This window comes from Ochotona princeps, chromosome 13, assembly GCF_030435755.1.
Source record: "Ochotona princeps isolate mOchPri1 chromosome 13, mOchPri1.hap1, whole genome shotgun sequence".
NCBI classification, from domain to species: domain Eukaryota; kingdom Metazoa; phylum Chordata; class Mammalia; order Lagomorpha; family Ochotonidae; genus Ochotona; species Ochotona princeps.
The window spans coordinates 6,037,817-6,063,126 of record NC_080844.1 but is presented as its reverse complement, the minus strand read 5'-3'; the positions used below and the strand labels follow the sequence as shown (position 1 = coordinate 6,063,126).

Below are 25,310 nucleotides of genomic sequence, written 5' to 3'. Positions count from 1 at the left end.
CAAACAGGCTTCTAACTCTAACAAGGTATATGTTAACAATTGAAGCACAGAACAGTTTTGGGAGGTGTGTGCAGAGAAATCTTCAGTACCTTAGTGAGGAGTACCTAATCTTTGTGTCCTGCCTGGGAAGGTATATGTGAGTCCAAGCTGACAGTTTCCTGTATGTTCTCAACTTCCTTATTGGTCTCTGTCTATCTAATCTAATATTTTTAGGGGGAAGACTCTGGAGCGACCCTAATGGTCACTGCAAGAGAGGGTGGGGATCCAAAGTTGGAACTAAGGACGGACCAGAGAAAGCTCCTCTCCCGAGTCCCGAAGGAAGTTTGCTGTTTTGTTTCTGAGGACCGCCCAGGGCTCCTGGGTGTTGTTCCAATGACATTAGATCCTGTGAGGAAGGAGCTGGGCTTCTTCCATCCCTTGTGGGAGATCCGAAAGGGAGTGCATGACCTCAGAGTTCTTGGCCTACGAGGGCACTCCTCCACTGCCCAAGTCTCTTCAAGGCTCTGGGTTCTGCCAACATGGCTCCAGACACCGCGCAGGAGCAGCTTGAGGGAATAACTTCTCACCCAGAAGGGCCTCATCTTCCAGAAAGTTCCTCCCTGCACATGATTTTGAAGAGCAGCCCAAAGGAGGAGGCTGAGAACTCTGCAGGAGGAAACACCAAGTGCCAGGACCCCGGCTCCTGTGGGGTGACCTGGTGGGATTCTGCCACCACTCCAGCACATACCCAGCAGACTTGGTGCCCTCTCCCTGGCTCCAGGAGGAGAGGATTTGGGCTCTGGAAGGTTCAGGAAGACAGGGAGAGCCAGGGGAGTAAGCAAGGGGCCCTGGCATCAGGACAGCCCAGGACAGAGCACAGACATGACCAGTGCTTGTCCTGAGCAGGGCTCTCCAGGGACTGGGAGCATGGAGCCTAAATGCACGTGAGGAAGCAGAGGAAGCTCAGCTGGAGCTGGGTGTGAGGACACAAAACAGGAGCAAGTCTGTTCAAAACAAACGATTTAATACAGGGTCAGATCAGTGGGGTAAAGATCTGAGGTTAGGGGTGAAGGGCTTGCTGGCCAACGGGGCCTGGCGCAGTACCCTGAGTGTGGTCTATTCAGGGCACTCTAAGCAATGATGAGACCTGAATTGTATCAGCGCATGAGTTGGCCAAGGGTGACACCCCTCAGGGAGAGGGAACAGAAGCCCCTGAAGGGAGCTCTATGCAGCATGGAGGCCAGCATGGAGAAACCGGGCAGGCTGTGAGCCCACTCTTGCAGCAGCCTGGAGAGTTGCAGCTGCCCCAGGGAGCGAATGGCAAGGATGCCACTGGCAGGTGAGGGCACCCAGGGCTGTGGTCCTGGCACAGCGATGGCTCCAGAAGGCTTTAGGCTGGGCCTGTCCCCACGGCAAGGTGGGTTTCCAGGGATGCTCTGCTGGTGTGAGGTCTTGAGCCCCACAGCCGGGTCTGCAGGTGAATGAGTGAGAGCAGGTACCACCCTGACTAAGGCAGGTGTGGAAGGGGCCACCAGGCCCTGCTGGCTGCCCAGCTCTGGGGGCGGGCATCCTGCACCTTTGGTGGGCAGCCTGAGACAGGAGTTGCTTGCCCAGGAGGATAGCATTTTCCCTTTCCATGCATCCTTGAGGCCCGGGGAGATGGCACGGGCTCCCACACACTCGGAGGTCACCCCACAGGAGCCGGGGTCCTGGCACTTGGTGTTTCCTCCTGCAGAGTTCTCAGCCTCCTCCTTTGGGCTGCTCTTCAAAATCATGTGCAGGGAGGAACTTTCTGGAAGATGAGGCCCTTCTGGGTGAGAAGTTATCCCCTCAAGCTGCTCCTGCGCGGTGTCTGGAGCCATGTTGGAACATCTTGGAGTCTTTGGGGGAGGCACCCGCTCCAGAGAAACACGTGGCAGCCCCAGGCACAGGCTGCAGCACTCGTCCGGCTTTGCTGCAAGAAAAAGACAGAGGTTTGCATCTCCACAGACACCACGAGTCCTGAGGGTGGGGTCCCTGGGGACCCTGTCACATGGGGTTACACTGAGGACACCCTCTAGGCTACTGACCCCAGAGGGAAAGGTGTGTGCAGCTGGGCCAGGGCAGTGCGAGGGCAGTGCCGGAGATACCTCTGGCTCCTCCTGGACAGATCCCCAGGGGTGCATGGCCCAACTGCCCTGCCTCTCAGTCTGAGCTCTGTGGACACCTGGCATCCCCTCAGGACCCAGTGAGGTTCCTGCAACTTGACCCCCATGTGCCCTGTGCCCTGACATGGGAATGACTTAGTGGAAGCACTTGTGTCCCTCCTAAGTAGCAGGGATGGGATTGACTCCTCAGGTGCCAGAGGTCGGAGCTGGGACTTCAGGACAGGTGAGGCCACAGGCAGGGCCCTTGGGGTCAGGGCATATGCCTCACAAAAGGTTGCAGGGCTGACCTGTGTCCTCTGCCCTTGAGTCTCTGCCACCCAAGCACAGAGCACTGGCTCTTAGCTGGAAGACTTGCAATCAGCGCCTCTGTGCCCGAGGACACGGGAGGGCAGCTGCTTGGAGGCACAGCTGTGACTCACCAGCACCTGCACAGGCACCTGCACCTGGGCCTGCCTCTGCAGCCTCCACTTGGACAAACCCATCTCTGTTCCATGTGCTGACCCAGGCTCAGGTCAGCTACAGCAGCAGCCATGGACAACCCAGGGAACCTCCCCATCACCGCATACAGGACGATGATGCTCCAGGTCGTGCTGTCCTCTGTGCCCTCAGAGACATGGGCACCAGGCTGGGCCTACAGCCCTGCACTCAGCTGCACTTTGGCTTCTGCACGGGGGCCTGCAGTTCCTGCTTCTGCAGTGGTAAAATGCAATGCCCACATATGGGGTCAGGGAACGTGGGCCTTCCAGGAGATCTCGGGTGGCTGCAGCGTCCAGTGCTTGCATGCCTTGGCCCTTGCTGTACAGGGTCAAGTACAACCTCATCTCTCCCCATCCCTGCCCACACCCCTATCCATGAGGCTCCTGGGTGTTCAGCTGTGGTTGTCAGGCCAATCAGGGAAATGCCACTGATCACGTGTCAGGGAGTGGAAGTCCCAGGAGGGCCCTGCTCCTGTGCTGGATGGGGATGCTCAAAGAAGGCTCTGGCCTCCATCCCCACAGTGAGTTCAGCTGACCACCGGGACCCAGAGTGGCCTCCAGAGAGCCCCAGAGTGGTCTTCAGGAGAACCCCACACCTGGCCCACAGGAATGGGGTGCTGCAGAGATGGGATGGGAAAAGTCATCACCCCAACCCTCCCTCGACCCTGATGAGCACATCTGGAAGCTGCCTGAGCCCCAGGCAGGCCTTGTGTTCAGAAGCTTCTCAAGCAGAACTGAGCAGCAGGGGGAGACCAAGGGTGACATAGAAGAGGGAGAAGGCCCTGGGGCCTGATGGCCAGGCCTGGGTACTCCCACTGTGAACACCCCCAAAGGAAAATCAGGCTGAATTCCTGTGCTGGGCTCACCTTGGGGAGGCAGGAGACAGTGCAGGTTGCCCAGCTCACGCTTCGAGGCTTGAAGCTGTTTGATGAAAACATCATCGTCCAAGGCCCAGACTTTCTTCAGGGTCTCCTGGAGGAACTCCCGCAGGTGGTCCCGGGGCATCTTCAGCAGGCGCTCTATGTATGAGGGAGGGTATCAGGCTGGGAGTGGCCAGGGGGATGGCCCAGCAGCCATGGCTGCTCTGACCCCTGTCCCTGCCCTGTGCAGGGGCTGCATGCTAGCTAGGACACCGATGGGTGTCAAGGCAAGCATGGAGGGGATTGACCAGGGGAGAATGCCCTGCCCAGGCCTCCCTGTGGACTGTGCTGGGCTGGGGCTGGGATAGGTCAGGGGGTCCTCAGAGCCTACCTCAAGGTGCCTGAGAAGCAAGAGACCTCATCTTCCTGGCCTCATCCCTGCTCACTGCGGATGGACAGGCACAAGGACCCACATCCTCATGCCCAGCACCCTGCCTTCTAGGGGCCCTGAAGACTTACTTCTATGAACCTTCAACGTCGTGTAGGCCATGGTGGTGAGCACATGCTCCCCTTCCAGGATAAAAATGTCCCACATCCGCAGTGCCAGAGAGAATGGAGCCTGGGGAGAGAGCAGGGCCTGAGCAGGGCCACAGTGGGGAGGGTGTGCAGGCCCTGGCGAGGGAGGGCTGATCACAGGAGGCCCCAAGCGCTACCACAGGAACTCATCTCACCGCTGGGTGGGACCATGGCTACTGGCCACCTCCCAGCTCACTGAGGGGCTGAGGCCCAGAGAGAGGAGGGCTGAGACCTCAGGAGCACAGCCAGGACCCAGGGCTCCAACAAGAGCTCTGTGCCCTTGGAACCATGGAGGACGCCAGAGGCCGCGCGCCTGGGTAAGGGCCAGGGCTCAGCAGGGCCGAGCCCAGGCTACCTTCCAGGAGTGAGGCAGCAGCAGCCCAGCTGCATCCCGGGGGACAGCCCCAGATCTTGGGAATCTTCTGCCTCCTCCTCCAAGGGCTCTGGCCTTCAGCAGGATTTTCAGGATGTGTGCTCCTGGGCCTTATCCCCTCCCTGCAATCCCAGAGCCTCAGCCTCAGCCTGGCAACCCCTGCAGGGCAGGGCTGCCTAGTGGGCACAGCCATGGCCCTCTAGTGTCTGCTGGGGCTGTGCGAGCTCAGCCCTACTGTGGGAAACTGTGTACTGGGGGGGAGACTAGTTACTGGGGCAGGAATCTCTCTGGGTGAGGGGTCTCTTGGGGTGCACTTACCACATCCAGAAAACACTGTGTGAACCAGTGTGCAGTGCAGTCCTTGAGGTTCAATCCCTGCTCCTCCTGAGGAAGAGGCAGAGGGAGGTGAGGGCATGGAGCAGGCCTGAACTCCCCCTGGCCTGAGCCCTTGGCAGGGCCCCAGGGTGCAGAAAGCCCAGCAGCAGGTGCATGTGCACCTCACAGCCACACAGGCTCCTGAAGGGAACCTCCCCTCCAGCCCCTCTCCTTCAGGAGAGAGTGCGTTCAATCTGTGCAAGCTCTGGGGACAGTGTGCTGGAAAGTGAACCAGCAGTCACACTGCTTCAGACTTAGGTAACTTGAAAGCTCTGGTGAGGAAGTGACCTTGCAAACCATAAACAGGCTGGAGACTGCTTTGTCCCCCCATCACCGTGAACAGAGCCCCCGTTGGAGCCAAGGAGGCGCTTTACTCACCAGGTGCTGCTCCAGAGCAGGGAGGGTGCGGTGCACGAGATCTTCCAGGTGGTTCTGGAGCATCTCCAGCTTCGGGAGTCCCGGTTTGTAGAGACCTGAGTAGGAACAGCCCCCATCCCTGGGATCAGAGCCTCTTCCCAGGAGGGCTGCAGAGCCACAGGTTGGGGCAGAGCCCTCCTGAGCTCCCAGGGGTGGGGGAGGCTCTAAAGGGCCAGGTGGGTAGACAGATGGCCAGGGCAGAGGAGCCCAGAATGTGGGTACAGGGCAGCAGGGAAGAATTCAGAGTGCCCGGTAGGCTGCCTCTGCTGACTGCTGGGGTGTCCACAGCCACTCTGGATGCATCATCCTTATTCCAATATTCACAAATGAGTAGGGGGTGACCCTATAGGGGATGCTGCTTCTGGAATTCCCTTCTGTGCCTCAGCAGGGTAGAAGTCTGAGTTCATACATGTGAGGCACAGAGGTCAGTGGAGACATGAGTCACGTGGACATGGACAGGACAGACTGGCCTGCAGGTTCCCACTGGGGAGGGATGGTAGGGTCAAGGATGCAGGATGAAGGGAGCGGGGACAAGGCTCAGCACAGGAGACCTCTGTCAGGCCTGGCTTCTCAGCAATCCTCCTAAGGGAGATGTGTCCCCACACCAGGAGCCAGTGAGGGACTAAGACCCGGTCACTTGGCTTTGTGGCCACGAGTGGACTTGCATGCAGTGCACCCACCATTCCCATCCACCTACCGTACATTGAGTATTTCCTGTTTTCCATGAGTTGGACCAGAGCCCAAAATGCATCTTCCTCACTGAGCCACATCAGGAATAGCGCCGTTATGTGGCTCAGGCCCTGGCCATAGCCCCCCTCCTGCAAGAACCCAGAACATTGTTGAGTGCATGACTTTAAGCACTGGAACATAAGCCAGGTCTCAGAGTCCCTGGAGAGAAGCCGGCAGGGCAGGAGCTCAGGCAGAACCTGGGGAAGACCAGAGGTGAGGACACAGGTGCACTCCCTAGATCTCAGGGTGGGGCAGGCGGCTGTGGGAATCCAAGTTCCACCCCCACGTAAGGCAGCCCCTGGAGCTCTGTGCACCAGGAGAAGGAAGCACCAGGGTTTGGCCTGCCAGGACAGAGAATGGACATTTTATGGGTGTATATCCGGGCTGCTTCCATGCAAAGGCAGGGTGTGCGGGGCAGGTCAGGAGGATGGGGAAGGCCAGACCTTGCTAGGTTGCCCAAGGTGTCTGGCAGCTGCTCCCCTCATAGGGAAGGTCTGAGTAGAGGACTCTGGCTATGGCACTTGTGGAGAGGAATTGAGACCAGTGGCACAGGCCATGTGTCTGATGGGTACAATAGAATCTAGAAGACCCAGCCTCGATAGTGATGACCACAGCGCAGTCACACAGCTTGCCCATCCTCCTGTGGAATGGTGGTATTCACAGGACTATCTCCAAGCCTGCCTGCTCCTGGGGTACATACAGCTGTCCAGGGGGAAGGCACGCCCTTCTGTCCCCAGAGCTGGAGACTGGGTTCAGGGAGGCCATTAGCCTGGCTTCTACACTTGATCTCTCAGTTGGGGCTGTCCCAACAAGGCAGCCCTGGCTCTCTGTGGCAAGGTACACCCTGGATGGACAGCCTGGGTATAGGACCTGGGGAGGTGATCCCAGAATACTCACAGGGTTGTACACGGTGTAGGCCATTAGAACATCAAACAAAGCCTGCTGCCTGCAAGAGAGAGGAGGCGGTGCTTCCTTCCCTGCTGAGGCTCTCAGTGCAGCCCTGCCTCCCTGACCCTGCCAGCCCACAGAGGGCCCAGGCCACTTCTCTGCCACAGAAGCAAGGATGCACTAAGGGCACCTGCTTTTTTTTTTTTTTTCTCTCATTGCACTCTCTTTCCACAGTGTCTTTTTTCAAAGGACAAGTGTTTGATGCAAACCAAGACACTGGATCCCTTTATTTGTGTTGTAAATTAACTGCTCTGAGGCTTGTGCCCCCACCTCTCCTAGGAACCTCATTTCCCCAGGACACTTCCTCCTCCCTATCCCTTGGAGCCTCTCTAGCCCAGAGGCCTCACCTGGCTCCATAGCGTTCTTGGAACATTAGGTGACTTCGGAAGGTCCCTTGCACAGCCCAGTTGATCTGGTGGAATTGCAGTGACTGCAGCCTGGACTGCTCCTTCATTGCCTGCAGGGCAGGGCCAAGGGCAGCAAGGAGGCTGAAGAGCAGGAAAATGCCCCCTGCCATGCAGGTACCCCATCCACAGCAGCTCTTCAGGTGATGGGGAGGGTCCTGCAGGAAGCTCATTGCCCTGGGCATCTAGCCTAGCTAGGGAGGGTCTGGACCGCCCACCTCACCTTAGCACCCAGGTCACCCCCAGTGCCCAGCAACCCTGCAGAGGGGACCCTCCAGGGGTCTGTACAGTGAGTGTCAGGCCAGGTGACTGCAAGGTCCCTCTGTGTTACTCCCTGCCACCTGCAGCACATCCCAGGAACTCTCCCTCTCAGCGACCTTCAGGCCCCAGAGCCTCCTCATAGCAGTGCAGGTCCACCTTGGCCAGCCCTCAGTGCCACCCCTACAAGTCGGGCCCATCCCCATAGGACATCGTAAGTCATTCTTGGCACTGAGCTTTTCCTGGGCAATGATTAGTCTTCAGGTTCAGGTCCAAGGGTAGCACAAAATCAAGACAAGGGAGGGCAGGGCTGGCAACACCACTGGAGCCCTGCTCCCAGGGCAAGGCCAGACACAGGCAGGACCTGGTGACAGCACTGTCAGCTGAGGGCAGGGCCATGTTAGCCCCTTGGGCACCTCCACCACACCTGACTGGGATCTCATGCCGACAGCCACTAGCATCATGAACCCAGCCTCAGTTCCTGCCCTGTGTCCAGCTGCCCAGGTAGGCCCAACAGGGAGAATGGCAGGGCCCCAGCAAGAAGCATACATGTCCAGGCTTATTTGGCTCTAGGGAAACATGGAGGAGTCCCAGAAGCAGGATCCAGGGAGATTAAGGCAGGAGGAGGCTCTGCACCCCAAAACAGGATGACCTACCATGGAATACCCAGTCTCCTGATCCAGCCTGAGTAGGCCAGGTGTATTGTGGGCTGAGCGCACAGTCATACCTTGTACTTCCCCACGTTCTGGGCTTTCTTCGTGTTCACATCAAGCATTAGCATCCAGACGTTGCCCCGCACCTGGCTGGGGATTCCTTTGAAGCATCTCCGATGGAACTGCAGGAGAGAGGAGATCAGGTGAATGGGGCCATGGCTGCTCCGGGCAGGGTGTGCAGGGGGAGGCATCAGGAGGGGAAACCATGGGCTCTGTGCTGTGTTAGTAGGGGGAGGATCTGTCTGGGACTGGTGGCCCACGGTGAGAGGAGGGACGGGGCTGAGGGCCCAGGCTTGCTATGCTCTGCCTGCTCCCTATGGAGCATGAGGAGGCATGTGGATCCGTATCTTGGATTTTCCCTAGTGGTGACACTCGTCTGTTTACCAGGAGGGCCACCTGCATGTATGGTCAAGGGGTGCAGGTGACCCATGTCTACGCAAGACAGTGGCCCCAGGCATTTGAGAGGCAGGCGTCGAGTCCAGCAAAGGGCACCACCCATCCCTGCTCTGCTCAATGTGGTCCCCACAAGCCCTCCCTTCATGGTACCTTCTCGCTGTCACAATATTTGGTATAATTCTTCAACATTTTGACCCACTTTTGGAGTCTCCGAGTTTCCATATGTTTCTGCTGCAAAAGGAGAGAGGAAGGATGGTGTGAGGTCAGCTGCTGACCCCTGTGGATGGCCCCTGGGTGCCACTCTGGAGCCCTGGGAGGATTCATGGGAGGAGAAAGGAAAGGTGCAGGCCCTGAGCCCTGAACCTGCTGCCTGGGGGAGCACCCATGGCCTGGGCTCTGTCCACAGCACAGCCTTCCTCAAGGCTGAGTTCCTGAGCTAGAGTCAAGGCTGTCACCTTCACACCAGTGGGTCAAGGTGACCATAGGCCAGGTTCTCCAGAGTTGCAATCAGTTCTGGGACAGGGGAGTGAGTTAGTGTCCCCATTCGGGCCTGTCATTTCTGCATGGGGAGGACCTCATGGCCTTCCCAATTACCACCGTCCACACCCACGGGCTCCCATTTAGCCCTCAGAAAACAGGCCCATGGCCAAGGCCTGCTTCTCACCTTAGTCCCCAGGGCACTGGCCTGGGGCAGCATCTTCTCACTGCAAGGGAAGAGAGGCAGACGTGAGGGAAGGCTTCAGACAGACACTTCTACATCCACAGCAGGTTGGGGAAGAACCAGGGTCCCCACCTCAGCCCAGGAGACAGAGAAGGGAACAGAGGAGTCAACCATACTGACAATGCATAACCAGGAGGGGCCTTGACTGTGAGCACAGGGCAGCTCTGCTCAGGCACAGACCCTCACTGTCCAAGGCTGCTCCATGTCCAAGTCAGGCCCACACCCAGGAGTGCAGCAAGCCCCTCAGCAGCAGCTGGGCTGCCCTGGGATGAGGGGATGAGGGGTTGGGTGCCCATCAGCCATCGCCAAGGTGTGATCTGAGGACTCAGCAAATCCAGCACCTGCCCTGCAGTACTCAGTGCTGGGAGTGTGCACCTGCCCATGAACAGGACACCATCACATCCTTCCCGGGTGTGTCCCCCTTGTTCACCTTCCTCCCCGGTGCACTGCTCACCCAAATGTCAGCCCCAGATGTCAGCTCCCAAATGTCAGCTCCCCTCCATGTCCTTCGTCTGACAGCTGAGACCATGACCACCCACTCTGGACATTTTTCCTCCAGATGCTATCTTATTGAGGAGCCAGAACCTCGCCCCCACTACTTAATCCTGGTCCTGAGGTGAGCCAGAAAGACACACCCTGAAGCAGCTCGAGGTTCTGTCCCTCCTGGTGACCTGAGCCCAGCACCCCAGCTACAGGGCTTCTCTTACCCTGGACAACTGGGTGAACAGCCTCAAAATAGGTCCTGTACTGCAGTCACCACTCTCCTCCCAGCACAGCCAGAGCTCACCTGCAAGCCCCACCCTCCCCATATGTGCTGGCTGTCCCTCAGGCTTAACCCATCAGCGGGATGTTAGCATGGCCACAAACACCCAGGATGAGTGTTTATCTGCCAGGCCTATACCCCAACCCTGTGGACTCTGCACTGGAATGCAGATGCCCAGGCTATGGGCCCTTTGAACAGAGCTGGACCTTCAGACTGCCCACTGTCCTCAACACAAACAGGCCTCTGAGTGCCCAGCTGCTGCCACATGTCCAGCTTGATCCTTGCCTGAGTCCTGAGTCATTCACTGGGTGTCCCTGATCTGCTCCAATGCTGACCAGAGCCTGTACTGTGACTGCAGCGTGGGCCCAGGTAGGGACCTGGGGACAGGTGTTCAGCCTCAAGGCAGGGCACACTGAGATGGTTCCCTGGCCTGGAAGGAGCAGGGCTGAGAATGACTCACTGTAGAAATCCAAGCCTGTCTAGGAAGAGGCGGCCGCTGTCATCATCCTCTTCTTCAGGCTCAAATAGAGCCGCACCTCGGCGGCCCTGCAGCCAAGAGGGAACAGGGGTGAGAAACCAGGGTGCTCAGAGCCCCTCAGAGCTGAACCACTCTCCTCTGTGCCCACAGAGAGGCTGGTCATGCACTCACAGCCACACACTTCAGGCAGGGACCCACCTCCTCTGCCCAGCTCCCTGGCCGTACCTGCTCATATTTGGCAATTGTCGCTGCTCGCTCACGGTCCCATCGGGCCCTCACAGCAACCATGTCCAATCTGGAAGACAAATGTCCAAATGTGACCCAGCACAGGGAGCTCACGGGGACCACTGCCTCACCTCTGTCCCCATGATCACTGAGGGGACAGATCCACAACCATACATGCAGGCCCATGGTGGCCAGGACTCAAGATGATGACTTGTTCAGGGCATGCAGACAGAGGGAATGTGGGACAGCAACAGCCACCCTATAGCCCCATCTGCCAGAGGAGGGACACTTGTCCTCTGCCTAGTGTCCAATTGTCCACAGGGAGAGCCACAACTCAGGTCAGGGGTCTCCCTGCCCCACTCCCACATCTCCAGGGATCTCAGAGCAGTGTCCTCTGCTCCAACCTGACATAAGTGCTGTCCGTAGGATGGACTCTGGAGCCCATGTCCCACACAGACACACACTAACACACAGCCCAGTTATGGAAAGTGACAATTGTATATAAGCCCTCCTCACAGGTCTCCACCGAGGGCTTATGGCTATCATCCATGCAAACAGACAGCTGAGATCAGTGCTGTCCCCCTGGTAGTGATGGTCCCCATGCCACAGCGCACACAGAGCCCATGTCCCACTCACCTCCATCGCGAACCCATCTGCATCCTTCAGCTGTGCTCCAGCCTTCGCTACCAACAGCAGTTCAGTAGCTCAGTTGATGCACTACTGGCCAGACTGCCTCATGTCCCGGTTTAAAATTCCCAGTGGCTGTGATGTCATGGCATTCTGACAGCCAATCACGGGGCAGCATCTGGCATGCGGGCCAAGGTTCTAAGCCATGGCTTCACTAACTGCCACTAGAGGTGAGCAAGTGGCCTCCACAGGCCTGGCGAAGAGAGAAGGCTGTGGCTGGGGTCCCATGGACCCAGGCGTGCCAGTGCCCTGCACCACCTGCTCAGACCCCACATGCCAGGAAACCTGCACCTCCTGCTCTTTTTCCTCTTCCCCCTGTCATTACATTACACTACAAGTGTCAAAGCATCTTCATTTACATAATTTTTAGCACTGATTTGAAAGCACAGATCTAGAAAGAAATGGAATGAGAAAGAACACAGAAAAAGATCTTTTCCATGTGTCAGTTACCTCCCCAGAGGATGACAACAGGCAGGTCTGGGCCAGGCTGAGGTCAGGAGCCAGGAGCTTCAGCTGAGTCTCCCACAAGGGCGTAGATCCACAGCACTTGGGCCATCTTCTCCTCTCGCCCAGGCACATTAGCAGGGAGCTGAGTCAGGAGTATGGCAGCTGGAGTCCAACCACTGCCCATATGGCATGTCTGTAGCACAGGCTTCTTTCTTCTGAACCAAGTCAGCACCGGGTAATCTACACAGGCCTGTCCATATGATATGGTCTAGGCATTCAGTTAGGTAGGAGTCGTGAGTCTGGAAGCCACATTTCCCCCACCAGGGTGATAGTTTTCACCCACCATGCGTCAGTTTGTCAGTTAGTGTGTACCCATCATTACCTGGGCCTGGGGTGAGGTGGGGAGGGGGGCAGGATTGCACTGTGATTGGCCACTCCTGCTTTTCTCTCTCTCCAGCTCCCTCTCCCCTGCTCTGTTTCCTGCAGCAAAACAATAAAGGTAGCACTATCTTTCCCTTAGGATACAATGTATCCTCTCTCCCTCACCCCTCTTCCTGTTTCTTCACATTAGTTTCTGTTTCACTCTCTGAATAAACTTTACCACTTGTTTCTGCTGTGTTGGTTTCTGCAGCTTAAAGTCTTTCTAAGTAAAAGAGCAGAACCTAAGAACACCTAGGCAACACATCTGTGACTGTCGCTGCAATGTCCTGACCAGGGACTTCCAGGGGTACAACCTGCTGTCCTCAGACACAGCCCTCCATCACACCTCCAATGCCAGCCAGCTCCCCTGCTTTGTTCCTGCCTCTTCTCCTGCTGCGTTAGCTGTTGGGCCCAGGAGGCCCTCTGGGATGGAGGGGAGCAGCCAGCATAGCATGGACTGCAGAGGACCCCCAGCTGACCTGGCCCAGACTTTCCAGAGCAAGAAGCAGGCTCCTGTCCTGGTCACTGACTAGGGTTTGAGGGACAAATACAGTGGACCCCCCAGCAGTTCCTGATGCAGCCACATCCTGGTGACAGCAGTGCTCACGGCCAGGCTGCTGTGACACAGGCTCACCCCTGCCCACAGCGCTCACTGCCAGGCTGCTGTGACACAAGCTCACCCCTGCCCACAGTGCTCACTGCCAGGCTGCTGTGACACAGGCTCACCCCTGCCCACAGTGCTCACTGCCAGGCTGCTGTGACACAGGCTCACCCCTGCCCACAGTGCTCACTGCCAGGCTGCTGTGACACAGGCTCACCCATGCCCACAGTGCTCACTGCCAGGCTGCTCAGCCCTAAGGGATGCAGCTGTCATTGTCAGGGACTGATGCAGTGGCTCAGTCCTCCTAGCACGTGGACTGGTTAGGCTCACCCCTGGATGCTCAGAGCTCAGAGACCCCAGGCTTCCTGGTCCTTCCTCTCTGCCCACCCTGGGGAGGGTGCTGGGTTCTACTCTGAGGGGCTCCTGTGTTCCTCTGTGTATCCTGAGTATCCATGTGTGCCTAGTGTGTGCATGCTCCTGGGCTCCTCCCTGGTGGGGCACGGCCATGTCTAAAGCACACAGGTTCTTGTCTATGTACTACATACAGTCAGCTCATGCAGGCACCATGATGTAGCACCGGGGGTCCATTTGTCCCTCCTGCCTTGCTGGTCCATTTGGGTACACTGGATGGATGTGTGCAGCAAACACAGCCCATGGGGCAGCACACCCACATCAGGGGAAACAAGGTGCTGCAGATATGGGTGGGCCCAGCAGGACAGGAATCCACCCACCTTCATGAGCCCTGTCATCCTAGTGCAAGGCTCAGTGCTGAGGCTGGTATGGTGACTCTGTGCTGATGGGTTCCGGAGGCCTCAGCACTACCCCTGCTGTGGGGCACATGGTAGGAAGCTGCACAGTCCCTGCAGACTTGGCCCAGGATTGAGGCAGCCCAGGAGGGAGGGGTGAACTTCCCTCTGTGACACAGCTCTGTGTCCATGTCAGGCAGTGGCCCGAACTGTTGGCCCTCTCCACCTCTGTACTCTGCCCTGGCTATGGAGGTGAATTAGGAAGAACTGAAGACACACTAGGCCCAGGCCCTCACTGCTGTCCCGAAACCATGGCACAGCCTCTCCTGCCCACTGCACCCTGGCCATGGCAGTGGCACCCTAAGACCCATCCCTTGGCCTGGACTTACCACATGGCTGCTCAAAGATGGATGTGGAGGCATCCTCTGCCCATCACACATTGAGTGCCCAGGGCATCCCAGGGCCCTTTCCTCCCAGGAATCTTGCTCAGCTCTCTCCCAGCACCCCACAGTCCTCTGTCCCATCCCACACAGGTTCCCAACCTCCTACTAGAGTCCTTTCCACTTCAGGAAAGAGTTGCCTGACACTTACCTTGCCCTGACACAGGGGCCCATGTCTGGGGATGCCCATCACGCACATGGCTACCACTTTACTCTGTTCTGGATACACCAACAACATAGGGACCCTCCTATGTCCATGAATGCATCCAATGCCCACGACACACCTGACCTGCCCCAGCTGAATTCCTCTAGAAGCTTCTTTCTGAACATCAGGCCAGAAACGCATTGAGAAGGCACAGCCATCCCATTTTCCTTTCTTCTCCTCTCATTAGCCCTCTTCACTGGCAGCCATCACTAACGGTTCTTACATCCAGTATGGGCTGAGATCACAGGGAATGGAGGGGCTCTGTAGTCAGTGCCCACCTGACAAGGCCTGACAGCTGGCAGAAACTGGATAAACAACCCACTGAGAGCTCAGAGGGCTCCAAGACTGCAGGGCTTGGTCTCCCAAGGGTTGACTCCACAGCTTAGCTTGTTTCTCAAGAGGTAACAGGATGTGCAATCTTGGCCTGATACATTTAGCCCCTGGCCTAACCACAAATTCCTGCTTCCCTGCTTCCCATTTGTCAAATTACGCTGCTGTGGAATTTTAGGAGCTGCTTAAGCATTGGAAAAATACCGAGAAGAACTAAGCAGGATATAAAAAGGCAGACTAGAGTTTCAATAAACAGCATTCTCCTTACACGAATGACCCAGTGTGTGTTGTTTTCAACCCTGGTCCCTCCACTTGGCTAGGGATATATGGTGATGTGGGCATTGCCGACATTTGGAGGTTCTACTGAGCTCGAGAAAGAGAGGATGCGGCCAAGAGTTGTCCCGGGAGGCTGGACAGCTGATTAAGGTACATGGGACATATTGTAAACCTTTCCTTGACAGTTAGGAGAGGGAGATTTATTTTGAAGTATAGATTCTGTGGGGAATATGTGGGCCAAACCTTGTGGAAATTCTAGCCCCGCTGGTTAGCTCAAGAGCTGGGATGGTGATGGATTAAGCTAGGTGTGACCCAGGAGCCTGGCATCACTTGCAGGTAAAGGAACTGACAAGAGTCTGGACTGGTCAAGGCAGCAGCACCCAAATGTGCATCCTGAATAGGGTGTGGGGTGGGCTGGGCTGCAAGTTCACCAGCACATACATGGCCAAATGGAAGGCCAGACTTCGCTGGTCACTGGCCTAAAACCCCATGGCATGTATGAGAACTGGGTCAGGGAGTGGATCAAGTGGAGGAACTTGGGAAACTCCCTTGGTGAGTCATAGCTCCCATTGGTGAACATGTGGTCCAGACCCGGGATTTTGGAATTTTTGTTTCAAAATGAAATAAATTTATTTTTATCAGAAATTGAATATTTATTTATTGGTTTTCCACGTGTTACTGGGTAGCTACTGTTTGTGGAACCACTGTGCTAGGTTCTACGAAAGCTGTTGAGTTGAATTGTTCAGAGCTCTTACTGCCATCTGTTGCTGGTCCCGGATATGCCACCTTGTAAATTGTGTAAGCTGGAGGAAAAGTATGAGGTTGAGTATGTGGTGCATGTGGTCTAGGATACTGACCCAGACTTCCTTGAGTCTTGAGCATGCTGGCTTTGGGAGTTTGGATATCATTGGCAGACCCTCACAAGAATAGTATTCATACAGTGAGGGAACAGGAATGTGGCAGTTAAAAGTTCATAGGCAGGGTTTAGAGGCTAAAGGCCTTGCCTTGCATGTGTCAGGATCCCATATGGGCATTGATTCTAATACTGTGGCCTCGCTTTCCATCCAGCTCCCTGATTGTAGCATGGGAAAGCAATTGAGGATGGCCCAAAGCCTTGGGACCCTGCACCCGCGTGGGAGATCTGGAGGAGGTTCCTGGATCCTGGTCCCTGGCTTCGGATTGGCTCAGCTCCAGCCATTGTGGTAACTTGGGGAGTGAGTTAATGGACTGAAGATCTTCCTCTCTGTCTCTCTTCCTCTGTGTATATCTGACTTTCTAATAAAAAATAAAGTAGATATTTTTTAAAAATTCATAGACAGTGATTGTTAATGTAGTTTTGCTGATGGTATAGCTTTGCACGCAGTATGTCCACACTGTGTGGGAAACCGACTGGTGGGAATGAAAGCCTAGTTTTCTGTAGAATGAGGTAGCACTTCCTAGTTTCCAGCTCAGTTGTAGTTCTGATGTTGATACTGTGGACTGTGGATTCACACGCCATTAAAATGGACACTGAAACACGGATACCCAGATGTTCAGGAGCATGTTGCTGTTCTCCTTCCTAGTAGAAAGGAAATGCCATGGTTCTCTGAACATTTTTCCTCCTTTCCTTTGGCAACAAAGCTATGGCATTCTTGGTATCTCCCCTGTGGGATGAAAAGCAGAGCTTGAAGGAGTGCTTTGACTTTTCATATTAGTGCTAATGATATAGTCTCACCTTATTGCAAATGGGTGCAGGTTAGGTGCTCTTATCAACCGTTTCTAACTTTGGGTATGTGCAAGTTGGATATATCGTGAGAATGCTTTTGCCAAAGCCTTCCATTTTTTGGCCCATTCTCTGTAAACTTTCGGGATCTTTCTCTTTCTCTCTCTTTCTTTCTTGTTACTTTTATGATTTATTTTATTTGAAAGGCAGATTTGTAGAAGGAAAGAGAGGCAGATTTTTCCATCTGTTGTGACACTCCCCGAATGGCTGCAGTGGCTGATACTGGACCCTTCCAAAGCCAGGAGCAGGGAGCTTCCTCCTGGCCTCCCATGTGGATTTCGGGGGCCCAAGGACTTGGCCTCTCCCCTGCTGCTTTCATTGGCACATTAGCAGGGAGCTGGATCAGAAGTGGCAGCTGGGACTTGAACTTACATCACATGTCAGCACCGCAGGTGGAGGCTTGAGCTACTATGCCATGGTGCCAGCCCCTTTTTCCTTACGTGTCAGAGTGTCGTCTTACCTTTATTCTCTCTCTGAAAACCTTGTAATTTTAGAACCTGAAACCTAAGTCTTTAATAAAAGAGATCTCAATCTCAAGTATTCTTAACCCCTTTCTATTCTAGGGCCCCTTGTGAGAATCCTGAAAGTTTTAGATTGTTTCTCTGGATAAAAATACTTACATACTATTGAAGTCTAAGCTTTTTCAGCCACCTGTTAGAAGTACCCAGGTTAAGTTGCATCAGCTTCCTTCTAGTGTTATGTCGCTGGTCAGTCCTACCAATTTTTGCAGCATAATTACATCATGTCATCCACAAGAGCTTCTCCAAGCTCGTAATCACAGCATTTTTTCCTGGTATTATTTTTTTAGTCCACCTCTTTCTTTCTGTAGAGGCTTTTTTGGGCACTATTAAGCTTTTTTAAAGTGCTTTGTCAGGGTAGTACTTACAAATTTTTTTGGTGAATTTGAAGAAGAGACTCAGGATGATGGGATCATGATAAAGCATACAATAGTTGCTATTTTCTAAACAAATGCTTAATGGTTTAGGGAACCAGAAGCAAGTTTGTGAACTATAAATAAAACTGTTCAGAGGGCTTGAGTAGCTACAGTATCCTAGCTGTAATGTACAAGACATACTTTATTTTTTTTTTCTGTTTTTCTATGGACTTTTTCCTTTAAGGTTTTTTTTTATTTTTTAAATTTTTTTAATTCATCAATTACATTGTATTATGTGACACAGTTTCATAGGTACTGGGATTATCCCCACCCCTCCCCAAACCCTCCCACCATGGTGGATTCCTCCACCTTGTTGCATAACCATAGTTCAAGTTCAGTTGAGATTCCCCCATTGCAAGCATATACCAAACATAGAGTCCAGCATCTTATTGTCCAGTCAAGTTCAACGGCTTCTTAGGTATACCCTCTCTGGTCTGAAGACAGAGCCAGCAGAGTATCATATCGATCAATTAAAAGCTCTAAGACATGCTTTATAATGAATTTTTGACTCACATGAGAATAGAGTAGTACAGGAATCTCATGTATTTAGTTGCCCAGCTTGAATAATTGTCAGTTTATGGTAAGCACTGTAAGCTACTAACTCATATTTTATTTAGCTGATTAAAATTTTCCAGTCTTACAATTTTTTTTTTTTGCCGGAGTGCCTCAGATTTAAAAATGGAATGACTGAATAAGCAGATGTCAAGGTGACATTGTTAATGGTCTTACAGCTAATAAATAAATAAGATCAATCAGTCAGCCAATATGAAAGGCAAAGTTGACTGTGAGTTCCAGCATCCACCTGCTGATTCACCCCACTAATGATTAACATGGCCAGGACCGGAAGAAGCCAGGAGCTTCTTTTAGGTCTCATGTGGATCCAGGGACCTAAGCATTTGAGCCATCCTCCACTGCCTTCCTAAGGACATTAGCACGGGTCGGGATTGGAACTGGAACAACTGGGATGGCAACCTGCACTGAGATGTCGAATGCCCTCATTATAAGAGGCAGGTTAACCTGATGCTCTGTAATGCCAGCCACTAATTTTTTTATTTGTGCAAGTTTTACTTGTTTGAAAGGAGGCGTGATAGAGCTTCCAACCTCTTAAACTCTTGAAATGACCGCAACAGCCAGGGCTGGTCCAGTGCCAGAACTAGGAACTGTGTGGGTCTCCCACGTAGGTGGGAGTACACAGGTCCTTGGGCCATCCTCTGCTGCAGGCTCCTCAGGCAGGAAGCTGGATTGGAAGCTGAGCTAGGACTCCATCTCAGGTACTCAGATATGGGATTCAGGCCCCCCAGGATGTGAGTGAACCACAGTGCCTACCCATACCTCCCCAGCTTTTACCCACTGGAGTATTTTACAGCAGATGAAGGACTTCACATTTTATCTGCATGTACTTTTGTATTGAATGCTTAGTTTTAAAAACAATGAACTGTTTCCAGTCGCTGTTAAATGCAGTGAGTTGTCGACCAGTTGTGCCACTTACAGATAGCAGGAGCTGCAGTTTAACCTTCTGAGATGGCAGGTATTTAAAGTTTGGAGTCCTGGGCTGTGCCCATTAGATGTATAACAGAAGTTTCTCTGCTGTTACCTGAGGCCGTTTGTTTTCTCTCTTTGTTCATCTGGACTCTAGCATAAAGTGTGCAAAGACTTGCATTTCTGCTTGACACATTTTCCTTGCCAGCCAACTGGGATTCAGTCTGCATGTCCTGCCAAGTAGTGAGATAGCTATGGCATAGGCTCTTAATTTGCATGACTGGGGTTTAAACTAGTGTTTTTTTCTTATTTACTTAAAGTTGTACTATTTGTGTAAGTTACAGTAATGTCATTGTTAGGAAGTTATGAACTTTGATTTCAAACTGAAATTGATGTTTATAAAGGGAATTAAATTGTTCCTGAAGGTCCGATGCAGGAGCCAAGCAGCTAAAGTCCTTGCCCTGTATGCGCTGGGATCCCATAGCTGGTTCTAATCCAGGCGGCTTTGCTTCCCATCTAATTCCCTACTTTTGGCCTGGGAAAGTAGTCAAGGATAGCCCAAAGCCTTGGGACCCTGTACCTGTGTGGGAGACCTGGATGAAGCTCCTGGATCCTGGCTTCGGATTGGCTCAGTTCTGGCTGTTGTGGCTGCTTAAGAAGTGAATCAGTGGATGAAAGATCTTCCTCTCTGTCTCTGCTTCTCTCTGTATTTCTGCCTTTCCAATAAAAATAAATAAATCTTAAAAAATTATTATTCCTGAAAGTTTAAAGTAAGCCAGGAACTTGCAACCTGATATTGAGATTGTCATTTACACAAGTAATTATGGAAGATTATTTTTAACATCCTGAAAGTTCAATATCAGCAAGTTACTTGCCGTTAGATTTTGAATGCATTTCTTGTATGAAATACATTTAAGTCATACCTAAAATCAGTTTTAAGAGGAGTAGACAAAAGAACTCTTTATTTTTTAAGTTCCTACTTTGTGTTACTTTCATATATTAATTTATCCTTAATCGCCATATAAAGCATAGTTTGGAGTTCGAACGACTTGGGTGATTATGTTAGAAGAGCTCTGAAACATCTAATTTTCTTTCAGTACAGTGCTGCTGTATTCTGATAAGTATGAACTTAGTTATTGGTTTATTGAAAGCCATATATGTAAAATAACACACTGTTGCTGTAACATCAGTTTTATCTTGATGCTGGAAATAACAAGGATCTGGGATGTGGGTGTTACGAGCATTGTCTCAACCACAGTGTCAGGGCCTGGCCTAGTGCTTGACTCTTTCATGCTCACTGGGGAAGACAGAATCAAGAATAACACAAGGATTGAAAAGCTTGAAAACTGTGGGGGGCCATGGGAATGAGTTGAAAGTTTATTTGCAGCCTCTGCGGGTGGAGGTGTGTAGGCCGGAGTGACATTTAACCTGAGACCTGTTGATGCACAAAGACAGAACTGGCAGGGCTTGATGACGTGCAGATGGAAGAGGCAGTGAGTCCCAGGTATGGGACAGGAGCAGGTGAACAGATGGTAGTGTTATCTGTTGAGACAGAGGGCAGTGTAAGGGAAAGTTAATGCTTTCAGTTGCACTTGAGATATCTGAAATCATACTACTTAACTGCCAGGTCTCTTGGGGGTGAAGTTGGATAAGAAGTCTTGGTTTTAAATGAGAAACATGAAATTCAGCAAAATATAGAATCAGTTAAAGTCATTAAGGTCAGTGTGAAAGGAAAGCAGTGTTAGAACTGAGCTGTGAAGAATTTCCGGTATTGAACAACCAGAAAAACAAGAAGCTGGAAAAGGAAATGAAGTCACAGCAGCTCGAGCTGCTGAAGGGGCAGGAAGCCAGTGACGTGTTTCAGCAGCCAGCAGTGAAGCATCTGTGCAAGGGCCCCCTGAGTCTAAGAGCTGCGGCAAAGTCAGCTGAAGTGAGGACAAGTGGGCATCACCTTTACAGCTTAGATCTGAGTCACCGAGGGCGTGGTGGAGTGGGGTACCTGTGTCTGTGGCATTAGTCAGGATCTTCAGAAGTGAGAAGAAAGACAGCTAGAGGCGTAGGAAGGGTTCTGGAATTTTTTTAAAAAATCTAGTGACCCCTTATTGCTTTTTAAAATCCAAATTCATTTATTTATTTTACAGATAAGACTTAAACAAAGAGGAAGAGACTGGGGTCTTCCACTTGCTGGGTCATTTCCCAAAATGGTCACAATGGCCAATACCAGTCCAGGCCAAAAGCAGGCGCTCCATCCGGGACTCCCATGGGAGTGGCAGGGATCCACACACTCGGACCATCTTTGACTACTTTTCTCCAGGCCATAGGCAGAGAGCTGGGACATGACCTGCTTTCCATCTGGATGCCATTCATATGGAATGCCCCCTAATGCAGTTTGACGTGATACACCACAGCACTGGTCCCTCTGGAGGGTTTTAATACATGGGAGAGCTTTGCAGCATAGGCACTAAAATATGGGGAGAGGTGTCTTGGGAGAAGGAATTCTGTGTTTCCTATACATGGGAATGACAGGGCAAAGATGAGCTTATTGGGAGGAGAGATGGTAAGAGGTGAAGGCTTTGATTTGTTTATAGTTCTTTATTTTTTAAGGTTTTTTTTTGAAAGATAAATTTACAGAGAGGAGAGATTTTTCATCTGCTGGTTCACTCCCCTAATGCCACAACAGCTGCAGCTGAGTTGATCTGAAGCTAGGAGCCAGGAGCTTCTTGTAGATCTCCTGCATGTGTACAGGGTCCCAAGGCTTTGGGCCATCCTCTACTGCTTTCCCAGGTCACAAGCAGGGAGCTGAATGGGAAGTGGAGCACCTGGGACATAAACTGGTGCCCTTGTGAGATCCTGGTGCTTTTATGGGGGAGATTAGGTAATTGAGTTGTATTATTCCACTTCTGATTCAGCTGCCTGCTAATGCACCTGGGCAAACCCTGGAGGCTGGCCTGAGTGCTTGGGTCCTGCACCCACATGGGAGAGCTGGAGGAAGTTCTGGGCTCCTCGCTTCAGCTGGTTCAGCCCCGGCCATGGCAGCTATTTGAGCTTTGAACTAGAAGATATGTTTCTCTTTCTCTCCTTCTAAGTCTGCCTTTCAAATAGTAAATAAAAAATACATTTTAAAGAAAAAAACAACATTTAAAAAATACATTTTAAAAAATAACATTTTAAAAAATACATTTTAAAGAAAAATAACCTGGGAGACCAGAGGGTTGGAATTTGGAGGGAATTCAGGATAATAGCAAAACTAGAATGGAGGAGTAGAGTTTAAACCTAGTGTAAAAGCATTACATAAATGCATCCTGTATTAAGGTATCAGGAAGCTCACAAAGTAGCTAGATGGCGTAAGCCTTCACAGAGGACTTTTACAGTAAGATGGAGGAGTGATGGTTTTGTAGAATCCAAACTGAAAGGTCAGGCGGCAGGGCAAGGAGGTGTTAGATGGGATGCCCTGGTCACTCCTGTGGTGGCAGTGTGCCATTGGATGGGCAGATGGGAAGGAGGTGCAGACACGGTAGGAGTATGGATGGAGTACAGAGGTAGCCGATGAGCCGTGTTTACATTTTGGATCCTGAGTTGAAGAAACAGAGGAGTGTCATGGTGGCTTAACTTCTATGTTTCAAGTGAGTATATCAAACATCTTGATGTTTCAGCTTTGAAAATACAGATGCAGTGGAGATACAAAGCACAGGTTTTCAACACATAGAACAATAGAATGAAAGAAATACTAGAAAATTGAATTTAATAAAAACGTTTCATAATTGGCTCTAAGCGAGTAAATATTCAACGGTTTCTCAAATGTTCTTCAGGTGGTTTAGTAAACTAGAAAAGTACCAAATGTGTGTATTACTTTAAACAGTGAAAATTTGTTAAGATAATAGGCCCAGCTACCGGGACCTCGTGGCACAACGGTAGCACGTCTGACTCCAGATCAGAAGATAATAGGCCCAGCTATGACTGGAGGGTTTCAAATTCAAGTTTCCACTGTTGGAGACAAGCCAAAGTCAAGTCTGCTGTCAGTACGTCATCATTACCTGAGAGAGGTTCTGTGGATGGACCGACTGTCCAGTGTGGGGCAAATACACGCCTTCAGAACTGGTTTGCTAAGTGGCTTGTGTGTGCTGGGTCCACAGAAGTGTCACTACAGGTGTTAACACCATTACAGCATCCACAGATCTCCTGTTGGGCATCTCATACTTGAGATGACTTTCCATTTTGCTTTATGTGTGCCAGGTACTGTAAGCCGGCCCCGCTCCATGAGTGGGAACCACACAGGTCCTCCAGGTGGTCTCCAGAGGGAGAGCTCCTCAGGTCCCAAGCGGCAGAGGTCTAGGCCGACCAGAAATGCAGCCTTTGCCTCTGCAGGCCCAGGCCCCAAGTCCCAGACTGGCTGCACCACAAGCTCCTTCAGGAGCTGAGCCAGTACCGAACCAAAGTGGATCGTCACCTCCAGCCCGAGGTCCGAGTGCCACAGCGAGGCGGAACCCGCATCATCAGGATCCAGGCGTGACCTTCACCCCTCCAACTGCACGGCTCAGCACAGCCAAGGACCCCAAACCCTGCTAGCAATCTGCCCAGCAGCTTCTTCCTGGCTGCCCGCCAGTCAGGTCACGTGAAAGCGTCGTCACGTGATCGCCAGGTCACGTGGGCCCTGCTCACGCCCAGGGGACGCACAGCAGCCCTGACTCCGTTTCCGGAGCGCTTTGGTCCTTGGACCTGACCGACCTCGCAGCGGGCCGACCCCGGGATGGTAGGTGTGGAGGGCCGACGCTGTGGTTGGAGCCGCGCCGGGGCGGAAGCACCAGGCCAGGGTCCGGGGCCCGCGCCCGGGTGGAGGGGCCGGCCTCGGTGGAGGCGCAGGGCCGAGCTGGAGCTGGACGGGCTGAGCTCCAGCACCGCCGCCGCTCCCCCAAACCCGGCTCAGCCGGCCCTCTGGTCTCTCCCGCTGCAGACGAACCGGACGACTGCCGAGCAGGCCCAGACGCCGGCGTCGGAGGCGCCGTGGGAGCGGCCCTGGTCGGTGGAAGAGATCCGCAGGAGCAGCCAGAGCTGGTCGCTGGCGGCCGACGCGGGCGTGAGAGACGGGGTCGGGGCTGGGGGGTGGGGGCTGGAAGGAGGACGGGAGCCCCGAAGGATTACAGTGGCCTCCAGGCTACAGGGGCAGAGGGCAGGCCTGGTGGGAGTCAGGACAGGAGCCCTGAAACTTGACAGCTTGGACAGCAGCCTCCAGGCTACAGGGGCAGGGGCCAGCCCTGGCGGGAGTCAGGAAGCTGAATCTGGTGGTTTAAAGGGGCCTGTGGAAGCATTTATACATGGATTACAGGGTTACCGTACCCAGCATATAGGACTGCAAGGAGTTGTGCAGGAACTGGTGGCCAGTATCCGCTGACCCTGCCCTGGTATCCTCCAATGTGACCAGGTCTTGGTGCTACCAGGAGTAGCGTCCAGTGGCTTCTTTACTGTTGTGAGGGAGAAGAGGTGTCTGCAATGACTAATGAGTGTGCCTGTCTTTGAAACAGCTCCTGCAGTTTCTCCAGGAATTCTCCCAGCAGACCATCTCTAGGACGCATGAAATCAAGAAGCAGGTGGACGGGCTCATCCGGGAAACCAAAGCCACAGACTGTCGCCTGCACAATGTCTTCAATGACTTCCTTATGCTGTCTAACACCCAGTTCATCGAAAATGTAAGTGGTTTGGTTATGTCGCCTTGGTTAGTCGGTGTTCCCTGGGGAGCAGGAGATGATGGGATTTGTTGTGATGGGTCCTTAGGCTGCTTCCTAATTTTGGTACAAGCAATGATGCATGGTAATTGAAATGTCTTTTTTAGCGTGCATGCCTGGTTTTTCATTAGCATTGCATTTATTTTGTTTAAAACCTTTAAAACAATTCTTGTGTTGAAGTGTACTCGTATTCTAATGTCTCCATCCTGTGTTTGAGGTGGTCAGCTATTGTACCAAATTACAGGGTACTGACACAAGCTGGGCTGTGACATTCTGCCAGGACAGCGTGTACCTGGTCTGACCCTCAGGGCATTGGAGTGTGGCCTCATTTACTGGTTGGGTTCATTAGGTAACGAGGAATTATTTTAAAGGGCTCTGTTTGTCTGCTGTGTTGTCAACCTCAGCTTTATGATGACTCGAACCTA

At 52.7% G+C, this 25,310-nt stretch overlaps 2 protein-coding genes across 5 annotated transcripts in view; one reads left to right on the top strand and one right to left on the bottom strand.

Annotated features, from left to right (window-relative positions):
* Positions 1-1,136: 1,136 nt before the first annotated feature.
* Positions 1,137-11,960, bottom strand: LOC131481764 (USP6 N-terminal-like protein). Its single transcript, XM_058671888.1, has 14 exons — positions 11,475-11,960; positions 10,839-10,908; positions 10,596-10,681; positions 9,316-9,355; positions 8,802-8,882; positions 8,270-8,377; positions 7,228-7,337; positions 6,830-6,878; positions 5,901-6,021; positions 5,165-5,259; positions 4,730-4,795; positions 3,982-4,081; positions 3,469-3,621; positions 1,137-1,933 (listed from the first exon to the last, which is right to left on the bottom strand). Exons 1-14 carry the CDS (start codon positions 11,495-11,497, stop codon positions 1,137-1,139), a joined length of 1,899 nt encoding a protein of 632 aa, XP_058527871.1. The 5' UTR covers positions 11,498-11,960.
* Positions 11,961-23,786: 11,826 nt separating this feature from the next.
* Positions 23,787-25,310, top strand: part of WASHC2C (WASH complex subunit 2C) — a 57,130-nt gene continuing 55,606 nt past the window's right edge. For all 4 annotated transcript variants that reach the window (XM_058671110.1, XM_058671108.1, XM_058671109.1 and 1 more), the window contains exons 1-3: positions 23,787-23,915; positions 24,117-24,239; positions 24,685-24,849. In XM_058671110.1, the coding sequence (XP_058527093.1) occupies positions 23,913-23,915; positions 24,117-24,239; positions 24,685-24,849 (291 nt within the window). In that variant the 5' untranslated portion in view covers positions 23,787-23,912. The remainder of the gene's footprint in view (positions 23,916-24,116; positions 24,240-24,684; positions 24,850-25,310) is intronic.